Source organism: Dicentrarchus labrax, unplaced genomic scaffold (assembly GCF_905237075.1).
Source record: "Dicentrarchus labrax unplaced genomic scaffold, dlabrax2021, whole genome shotgun sequence".
In the NCBI taxonomy this organism is placed as follows: domain Eukaryota; kingdom Metazoa; phylum Chordata; class Actinopteri; family Moronidae; genus Dicentrarchus; species Dicentrarchus labrax.
The window spans coordinates 2,985,070-2,996,244 of record NW_026136710.1 but is presented as its reverse complement, the minus strand read 5'-3'; the positions used below and the strand labels follow the sequence as shown (position 1 = coordinate 2,996,244).

The window sequence follows — 11,175 nt, the reverse complement described above, 5'->3', positions numbered from 1 at the left end:
TTTATATTTTGTCTTTTTATGCTTTCATCATAAACTTGGCACAGCAGCAGGGGAATGCAATGCAAAAGAGAATAAAATACAATAAAATCGATCTATCGAATCTAATCTATCTAACACAATATATAAAATAGAAATACATACACTACAATAAATGCTAATTTCTACAAAGTAAATGTATTCCACAGTATGTGCCGAGTTTTAAAGATTGTGGTGTTGCCGAAGTTATAGATTATTACAAGAATGACAGAATAAATGATTCAAGATTAAAGAGGTTTATTGTCACAGTGGTTTATTCCATACGTACAATAATAAGACAAATATAAAATATAACTTGTAGTGTACAGTAAACCTGTAGCTGGAATTAAAAGAAGAATTGGGTTCATTGCCAAGTAAGTTTTTACAGTACAAGGAATTTGCCTTAATAAAATAAAGTACTTTTAAAAATATAAATAAATAAAGATAAAGATAGAACTGTGCTAAAAGGTGCACTGTGTATAAATGTGAATAAATGATAATAATTATTTAAAAAAGAGTAATAAATATAATATCTATATAAATATAAACATATATATATATAAAAAGATGTTAATAATTAAATTAATAAGATAATAAAGTGGTGGGTTAAAAACACACGCAGTACCACCGTCGGCCTGAAGGGGGCGACATTGCTTCGTCTCCTCTCCTTCTACATATATTTATTTATTTATTTTATTTTTTTGTAACATGAAGAGAAATGGCGGCCGGGAGCTGTGGAGGCTGCGTCGGTTGATCTGCTGGCAGTTAAAAAAAACAACAGACACACACACACACACAGACAGAGAGAGAGAGAGAGAGAGAGAGAAAAGGGGGGAGGGCACTGCTGTAACGAGGGAGGGGGGGACGACGTTAATCTCTCAACTGGCTGGAAAAAAAAAAAAAAAAACTATTAATTTATTCGTTACTCCTGGAAAACGACCACAAACACACAACAACAACAACAACAACAACAACAACAACCTCCACCTCCGGGAGGCTTCGAGCCGAGCGACGAGCCTCGAACAGCGGTCGGACATGAGCGGGGTAAGTTTGCTCGGTTGGGGGGCATCAAAACACAGGTTAAGTAGCGTAAACGAGCTCCTGTAAGTGGGTTAATTCCCCCTCTTCCAGGCTGTGTGTGTGTGTGTAACGTTATCATTAATCGTTGTTTGTACTGTAAGTTGTTGTTGTTGTTGTTGTTGTTGAGTGCTAACATTAGCTGGGGACATGTGCTAGCTGTTGGGGAAGAGAAGGGTTTGTGATATTACAGCTTGAGATTTATAGATTTGTTTTTTAAAGGGTTTTGGGAAGGGTTTATGGTTTTAAAGCAGCTGTTTGAAGTTTCTGCTATTGTTTTTTATTGTTAAATGGGTTTGAGCTGCAGATAATGAGGCACAGAAGAGGCCTTCACTGTGTGTTTAAAGGGGGCTGGTGATGGGATGATGGGATGTGGAGCCAGCGTGGTTCCCTCCTCAGGGCCCCACCCACACCACTGGAAGCAAAAAAAAAAACACAAACTAAACTAAAAGAATATATTTCTTTAAGGTTCTTGTTGAAAAAAAATAGATAAAAAAAAGTAGATTTTACATGTAAAATAGGGTAAAAACATCATATTGGGATTATTTTGACACATATTGTGATTCTAGATATATTTGTTCTATTACAAATTTAATTTTCAACCAAAAAACCTGTTAAAATCATGATTATGTGACATTTTTTCTTGAGTCTGGAGAGCAGTGCACCTACGTACGTCGTTATAATACTGCTTTGTCACACATTTAACCTTTTTATCAAAATGTTACAGCTCTATATTTCGATTAATTGTGCGGCCTTAATTCAAAGGCCCAGTGTGAAACATGTGGGAGCATTTATTGGAGGAATATGGTGTTTTTATTAATATATAATCACCTTTAAAATAAGAATTTTTGTGTTTTTGTTACCTTAGAACAGTCGTTTCCAACCATTTTCTATAAAAGAAACCATTTTCTATCGTTGGGTAAACTGCTGCTTAGTGACGTATTTTATAGATATTTTATATTATATTCAATGTATAACAGTAACAGTAGAGAACAGCTGATAAACAGTGAACACAATAACAGCAGGAAGTTTGTGTAAAACAAGAGATCTGTGAATTTTGACCAGAAATTATTATTATTTTTTGATACTTTTAAGAACTTTTTAATATAATTCTCTATAATCTGTGTTATGTAATATTAATATTTTGCATCATGCATACTTGTAGGACGAGGCTGAATTCTCTGTGAATGTAGATTGTGTTCAGTTCTTCAAAGTTTTATATCAAATAAATAATTTAGTTGAATGAATGAATGAAACGCTGAGATATCGACCTACTGAGTATATTTTTAAACATATCTTATATATCTTATAGGAGGGCCTCTTCAGTGTTCAAATACTAAAAATAAACAGTTAAGGGCTGCGTCTAACTTCAGGGACGTGTTTGCTTTTATTTGTGTTATTTAAAGTCTAGTTATTGTTTCAGGAAGTGTTTGATAATAGAGGAAAAGTAATTGTACATGAGTTTTTAATCACCCTGTTGAGTCAGTCAGTGGGAATAGGCTTTATGGCTCCTTAAAGGACGCCTTGTAGAGTTTACGGTTTACATTCATTGTTGCTCACCGTACAGTATTGTGTGTAACTTTGAGGTCTAACAAACACGATTCCTTCCTCTGGAAACATTTATAAATCCAACCTGGAGCAACCTCTAGCAGATTTGTGTCTGTATGTGTGATAGAGAGCTCGAAACAACTGTGAAGATTTGCTGCTTTTCTTTGTCATATGTGATAGTAAAGTGGATATATTTGGGTTTTAGTTTGTTTTATCTCTTTGTCTGATGTCTTTTTTAATTTATGTTTTGTCAGGTTGCACACTCCTTCGCTGTTAATTATGTGTTAATTCAAAATACAGCGGAGCGTCGATAACAATACACACGACAGGACTGAGACTAAATACGTTTTCTCTCTCTCTGCATTCACAGGAGACTGTATGCAATAACCATCCAGTCACTGTCTTAAGCTGCCCCAAGTCCATATCACCAGTTCACGATGAAAAGGCGATCAAGCTGACACAGGAGGGGAGGTGCTCTCCGATATGCTGCCAGCAGAATGATGCCCAGAGGCAGGGAGAGGGTAAGTATCTTGGCTGCAGGTTTACAGATTGATCTCCAGCTGAGGAGAGAGGTTTTTACTGTGTGTAAACACTCTGCGAGAGAACAAACGGACCTATTTATGTTCATTTTTCGGTGTCATTATGTAACAGAAACAGAAACAGTAACACCAGGATGTTACACTTTTTTCATCCACTCTTTCCCTCCCAGGCAGGAGAACAAATAGCATCACACCAAAAGACTCAAAGACTGATTTCCCGGAGATGGAGAACTGCTGGTTAGCTGAACAGTCGCCGCAGCTCTTCCGCACTCAGACCTGCCTTCACTCCCCGACCGAGCTCGCCCTGCCCCTCAGCAACAGCTTATCTCACACTCCGCTCCACGCCAACAACAACGGCAGCGCTCTCCACGGCCACCAGAGGAAAGGAGTCCGCCTCAAGGTCAAAGGAAAGAAATCCACGCTAAGAATGTACGCGCAACGTCCCATTTTCTAAACGCCGTCGAGGAAAAAATATTGTTTGCGATAGTTGTGTGTTTGTTTGTTATAGTTGTGTTTTCTTTCTCCGCTACAGTGCAGGAGGGAAAAACTCCCAAAACCGAAAAGTTACTGACTACTATCCAATAAGACGAAGCTCCAGAAAGAGTAAAACAGAACTTAAGGTGAGATTAGATTATTACATATTATATATTATATTGTCAGGATTATCTTGTTGGGTGGGATAGATGTTAAAAATATATAGTTGGACCAGATATTTCTGACTTGGCATGAATATAAGACTATTCTTTCTGGAAAAGAGAAGTGCTGAGTTATGGGTTGTTTGCAGTATAATTCAAAATAGACGTAGTCTCTGTGAAGAGCTTTTATGAAGCTCAGTGTGGTCGGCTCTCACTCCTGACTCCGCCGGCTGCCGGTTAATCAAAAAATGGGCAAATACGTGGAGTGTGGGCGGAGCGGAGAATTTGTGTTGATTCTGGCGCCCCAGAATGTTTCTACCGCCTTGTTTCTGGTTGCAGGAATTAAGAATAACGAGATAGAAATCTTCTCTCTGAAGGTCTTTGTTTGTTTGTGTAGGTCATAAAGAGGCATCAGTATTAAACTGAGACTATTTCATAACGTAGTACGTTTAACTGAAAAGCTGTTCCTCTCTGAGCCACAGAAACATAGTTGTGTCATCTTCTGTGATACCTAACCTCAACTCATCCTGTCTCCAACCACTACTGGTGGTACTATCACTGAATGTCATTTAGAGTATAATACAATCTCATGTTTCCTTTCTATGTCACCAGTGTGAAGAAAAGAAACACATAGATGATCTCATCACAAAGGGAATAGAGGAAGGAATGGAGGTACGTTGAGTTTTCTGCACATCGCAGCTTCTGTACCCTTTTTTTTTTGTTTAGTCTGAATGATGCAGCAGGTGTGTTTTATTTATAGGAAATTCAGTTCAATAATGTAGGTTTGACCACAATTACCATCAAAGAGTCAAACTGAAGGAGGGCTTTGTCTATTTAAAGCTCATTATACCTGTATGTGTCTTTAAACTCATTATGTTTGGATAAAATCTTTAATATCTCCAGTAGCAATTAACATGTGACATTAACAACAATCTAACGTATTTATGTGATAGGGATTAATAAATAGGGCTGCACACATAAGGTTTGATTTAGCCTGCCAGATGTATTTGAACCGTTATAAGACAGTTTATGCTGTTTTTTGAGGGTAAAGATGCTCTGTAAACATGTAGGATCCCTATATAGTAATTCTTTTTAATTATTTTAACTCATATTTTGCGCAGGAAGTCAGTCAAGGGAACTTTTAGCATCTTAATAATAGAGTATAAACACCGTTAAAAGTTTAAAAGGGAAAGAAATCGTGCACCCTAAAATTGATTTAAATGGAGACAAAAAGAAACCAAACGTGGAGAGGAAAGAACTTCTGTTTGGCAGCTTTATTCTTGTTGTTTGTAAGTGTTGTTATATTCCATCAGATATTCAAAGTAAATGCAAATAGGCTAAAATGTTTTTCCAGCTGTTGCGTCCTGACAGAAAACCTTTTTGTAGGTGCAGCACATAGAAGGAAAGGGGAGAGCGGTGTTTGCCACTCGGTGTTTCCGGAAAGGCGAGTATGTGGTGGAGTACCACGGAGACCTGCTGCAGATCACCGACGCCAAAAAGAGGGAGGCCGAATACGCTCTGAACCCCGCCACTGGCTGCTACATGTACTACTTCCAGTACCTCTGCAAAACTTACTGGTACGATTCACCACAACATTCAAACTGAACTGCCGGTGTATTACTGGAGAATATACTGTATTATAGCTGACTGGTTGGAGAAATCTTAAAGTTTAAGTGGATATTTGGCTTCTATTCTTAGATTTTTAATCAAGAATTCTGTCAGTCTGATGGTTACAAAACCTCACAAATAAGAAATAAGCAGTAAAAGCATCACAAAAAGCTTCTTATATTCTTATATTTATAGCAGCTAGTTATTAATATTTTAAAAAAAGAACATAAAACCAGTTGAAAATTAATCATTTCAGCTTTAGTGACAGTGTAAAAGATGACCTGCACCGACTAATGACTAATTTAACCAGAACAACACTGGCTGCTGCTTAAAGTCGCAGTTTGATATGGGCTACACCCGTTGTTACCATGGTAACAGCAAGTACAGTTTAAACTCTCCTTGAGCAGCAAATATCTGATTACAGTGCAGCCAAACAAACATACAAACAAACTCTGAACAGCAGCAGGACGCAGTAAAGTCGTTTCTGTAGCTCTGAGTTAACAGTGAACAGTGAGGCTGATATCAATGAAATGAAATTACATGTATTCATCATTTCCTGTAAAGCTCTCGTTGTGTGTTTAAATCCAACTCGGGGTGGTGGACTAACCATGAAAACTACAATTACCAAAAGTAAATACATTGAACTTTAAAGTTTCAGTCTTTTTAAATGAATTGATTGATGTGTTTTCTTGCTATTTTTCTTGAGTACAAAGACTAATTTCTTTTGTTTTTTTATTCTTCCCGCAGTGTGGACGCCACAAAAGAGACCGGTCGAATGGGTAGGTTGATAAATCACAGTAAAAATGGAAACTGCCAAACCAAACTCCACGACATCAACGCGGTCCCTCACCTCATCCTCGTTGCCTCTCGAGACATTGACGAGGGCGAGGAGTTGCTCTATGACTACGGAGACCGCAGTAAAGCCTCCATCGCGGCTCACCCGTGGCTCAAATACTGATCGGAGGAAACAAAAACAAAAACAAAAGGGAAACGTAACAGTAACACTTGTGTTTCTCATTAGCTAGTGTACAAAATGCCTTAGAAACAGAATGTGTTCCTTGTTTTGTTCCGATATTGAGGAAGTGGGAGGGCGGGGTTAAGAGCGGGAAGTTAACGGGGGTACTTATCACATTTAAATCAAGGGTCCATCTGCCTTGTCGGATGACATCTGTACTTTTTATTTATGTGTATATGAAACATTCTGGTTGTTTTGCAGCACATTTATTTTGTACATTTTGTATTACCTATAGACCAATGCTTCTACAGCATGCAGGTGGTAGTTAATGCTCTGCATTTTTATACTGCTTTTTTCTTAATTAGTAGTTAGCAATACTTATATTTATGGCCCCAGAGCCCTTTTTTGGATCAGCAACAACTATGAGATGCAAATTACAAAACCCTTTTTAAAATAATATATATATATATATATATGTACACATATATAAACATTTGATTTCAGCCCATCAAAACTCACACAGTCTACTATTGTTTAGTGGAAGTGTAATAGTTTACCAAACTCATGGTTCAGTTGGCATTTTTGAGTCTTAATTACAAAAAAGTATTTTACTTTTTGTGTAAGTAAAAGTAGTGTTGAACATACAGACTTAAAGGATGACATAGGAATACAGACATTTGTCAAATGAATAATCTTCCTCTTGTTTTGATGCTTTTATTTTGAAGTTTTTGTTTTTAGCCTATATTGTATTTTTTAATATTTAAGACGCACAGTTCGTTTGAATGATCAAGTAGTAAACGTTCGAATAAGACAAAAGCAGATACCGACAGTATATCCTGTTATGTCAGTTAAAATACAACATGTTTGTTAATATAAATACAGTTTCAGGTTCTCTGTAACCTCGACTGCTCATTCTCCCTTTTTAATTTCACTTCAATATAAATCCACGATACTGTCTATATTACTGCACTATGTAAATATATTTATTGGCTCGCTGTTGCAAATCAAACGGCGGTTTAAAGGAACAGTTTGACCTTTTGGGAAATAGTTTTTTTCCCCGACTTTCTTACAGTTAGATGAGAAGATTGATGTCACTCTCACGTCTCTATGTTAAATATCAAAGCTAATCAGAGCTCTTTTTTATTCTGTGGCTGAATTATGAGACAGAAAATCAGAATAAGTTCAAGCAAACACAAAATCACTGACAAAAAATATATTTATTTACATATTTATGTACATTTAATGTAAAAAGTTTTAATTTCTAGGAGTTTTACCACAAAGCGATGAGCGAATAATCATTTGAATTAGAAAACCAGGGAAAACCTGGAAAACCTAGACATTTAAAGACCAGTTTTCCAGTTATGGAAACACCTGGAAATTGATTAAAATCACCAAATATCCTAGAAAAAATGCTGATGTCCTGGATATTTTAGTAGTATTTTAGCTCCTCACTCACATCGCCCTCGTAGAGTCGAAGCAGACCTTTTGGCGTGAAGTGTGACGGTCATATAGACGTTATATACATATACAGACGTTCTACATGCAGACAGCCTATAAAGGATCAAATTTGTTCTTCTGGTTAATAAATATATGCACAGAGATACAAATTGTACGTTCGATGAACACTTTGAGTTTGTAGGAGATGAGAGGACTTTGAAAACAGCCACAAAACCGAGCACGAAGTGTTAGTCAGTGACTCTGACAACCTACGAGAGGTAAATTATAAAACAATTTGTGAGCAAACGCTGTCCTGTATCGTCAGGAAAACTCTTTCTTTAAAAGACAGTCATTACAGCCTCAGTCTATGGAGGAGAGGAGAGGCAGATTAGCTTTTTATCGGACGGGAAACAGTCCAAAACACAAACCTCCCAAAAAAAACCAAAATAAAAAATACAGGCTAGCTGTTTCCCCTCATTCCCAGTCTCTATGCTAAGCTACGCTAACAGATATAAGAGTGATAATAATGTTCTCATCTAACTCGAAAAAAAAAAAGAGAACAAGTATATTTCCCAAAATGTCGCCGCATACGTTTAATGGTTATATACACACACACACACACACACACACACACACACACACACACACACACACACACCGTGGGTTTGGTGAACCGTTACACTCCTGCTGTATATTGTGGATCTTTTGCAGGTTTTCTACACATCTGTTCTTCCCGCTCACAAACCTTTGTCACATTGTTCACAACCAGATGTTCCATGTGAGAGTATGTAACCACCAACAGGTCTTTTTTTTTGTATTTATTTATATATTTTACTTTATATTTTAGTAGCTTTTAAAAAAAACAAAACAAATGTGTTTCCTGTGAACTGTAACCAGAATGTCAAATTTACCTCAGAGTTCTGGCAGTTTCTCCCATTTATCTTATTTATCCTGATTTTATGTTTAATCCTTTAATTAGAAAATCACTGAGACATTATTATTATATTTCTTTTAGCTAATTGTTTAGATAATTCCAATTCACGTAACATAAAATCACAGTGGCATCTCACCTTAAATATTAACAGTATTTTAGCTTTAATAATCACATTACTTTGGTCAAAATCAACAAAATGACCACATGCAGAGCAGCAGTTGTGATTTTAAAACATTGCTGAATAGACAGTGGACACAGTTGAGTCCTCCTCTCCTGGAAATCAGAATAATAAATCTGTTTTAAAGCATAAAGTCATATTCTATATTTTCATTACCGTCAACAAATCCCATAAAAATACCAAAACCAACGATAGTTAGTCGATACTGTCCGACGTCAGCTCACTGGTTCCTACTGAAGGTGTAAATAACGTTACTCTAACAGGAGGAAAACATTTGTTAGGGACTATTTTCAGCGGCGGATTAATCCACATTTGGTGCTCCAGTGTAAATAAACTACAGGCTTTAAAAACAAATAACACTCGTTAGATACATTCGCTGTTGGTTTTGGAGTTTTTGTGAGATTTATTGTCGGGACGAACATTTTAAAACATCACTTAACCTTTAAAATACATTTTCAAAGTTAAACACAGGCTATAATACATTAATAACATTTGAATTACATCGTTGTATGAGTTAAGTTGCTCAGTACAAGAATAATGAATCAAAATGTACTGGCTCTTAATCGCATCATTCCCTTTTATTTAGTTGTACAGCACTTCCTCTTCTTACAGCTGCTGTTTGTATTATTGCGAATATCTAAATTATAATAGATTTCTTTTGTTATTATGAGTTTGGTATCGTTATGTTTTTGGGGGAATCTTTGGGCTCCGTCTCTTAAGGAATAGGTTTGGAAAATGTGCTTGCTTGCCAAGATTTAGATGAGAAGATCGAGACCGCTCGTCTATTCCTGTTAAATGTCAAAGCTACGGCTACAAGAGGGTTAGACTTCAAACGGCAGATACGAGAGTGGTGTCAGTGTTCTCGTCTAACGTACCGCAAGAAAGTGGAAAAAAAGGGTTTCCCAAAATGTCGAGCTACGCCTTTTAAAGCTCTGAATTTAATGTTTTACTTCTGTAGCAGGTTTAATTAAACAAAATGATGCTAAATACTGAGACCTGGCTGTTGTACCAAATGTTACCCATCCTCTCCGGATACGTCTCGGTGGATGTTTTTAAAGTTTCCAAAATATTCAGTATATTATTGAAATCCAGGATTCTTTTGATTCCCCCGGTTTTTAATCTTGATTTGAATAACACACGAGTCTCATCAGTGTTAATACAAAGGACCCAGTGATATGTGCAGTAAGGTTCAGGAAGTCCCACTGTGTGTAATGCATCAAGATTTGACCCCCACCTGCAACCTCTAACAGTAGCATAGTGTGTGAAATGTTTTCATACCAGCCTTTTTCTTAAACCAATACGTCTCATTTTCCTCATGTAGAACTAATGCAATAATAAAACAACCTGAGGGGCGAAAACCGACCTGTTGGCCATTTTTAGGGGACGTTAAGTAGATCTTTGCAGTTGTAGCGTTGAATAAATCTTAATGCTGGGGGGGTTGAGGCATCGATGAATAAAAAGATGTAATATGCAAGTAAACAGGGAATGGCCATCTGGTTTGTTCTTCTATTCAAATAAATGATTGCAAGTTTAAAGTTGTTGCTTTTGGTTTTGCTTTTGTGTGTGTGACTTTTCTCCTGTTTGTACCCAAAGATGTTTTTAGATATTAACAGTTTCTTTCAACCAATGCATGAATAAAAAGATGTGTACGGTAGATCTGAAGGATTAATTAATGCGCTGATGTGTTAACGATTAAAATCTCTTCACGTCTGCTTTGCTGCAGCAGCGAGGGTTTTAAAATGTGTTAAATTAAGAGACTATTTCAGCTTAATTTCAGCGACGGTCACACTGATATTCAGTCTTTTTAAAATGGATTTAAAGACTTAAAGGGGCATTACACATGTTTTAGTTCAGGTGTCTAACAAGGAATTCCCTCCCACAGCTCTGTCTCTCAGGTTCATTCATACAGTAAAAATGTGAAAGAATACATATTAATCATCTTAATGTTGCAGATTACTAAAGGAAAAATAACAAATAACAGTAGAAGAAATAAACTACTTGCAACAGTTCTTACTTTTTTTAGGCAATAAGTAATTATCTTTCCTCAGCTGATAATATCTCAAGTACGAGTAAGAATGTTTCTCTAAGGCTAAAGGTGTGTTCTGGGGATCTACTTTTTAAAAAAATGACGATCCATGGCGACTCTATTCACAACGAGAAGAGCAGATTGGTGTGTAAATTAAAGAGATATACGTTTGATAAATCACAACTTCATCAGTAAAACAATGCAGAGTTGAATACTTTATAAA

At 36.6% G+C, this 11,175-nt stretch overlaps 1 protein-coding gene across 1 annotated transcript; it reads left to right on the top strand.

The window, feature by feature from the left end:
- The first annotated feature begins 740 nt into the window (after window positions 1-740).
- kmt5aa (lysine methyltransferase 5Aa) lies at window positions 741-10,461 on the top strand. The gene is made up of 7 exons (XM_051411816.1): window positions 741-1,059; window positions 3,011-3,161; window positions 3,350-3,608; window positions 3,712-3,799; window positions 4,427-4,486; window positions 5,201-5,391; window positions 6,170-10,461. Exons 1-7 carry the CDS (start codon window positions 1,051-1,053, stop codon window positions 6,378-6,380), a joined length of 969 nt encoding a protein of 322 aa, XP_051267776.1. The 5' UTR covers window positions 741-1,050; the 3' UTR covers window positions 6,381-10,461.
- The last annotated feature ends 714 nt before the right edge of the window (window positions 10,462-11,175 follow it).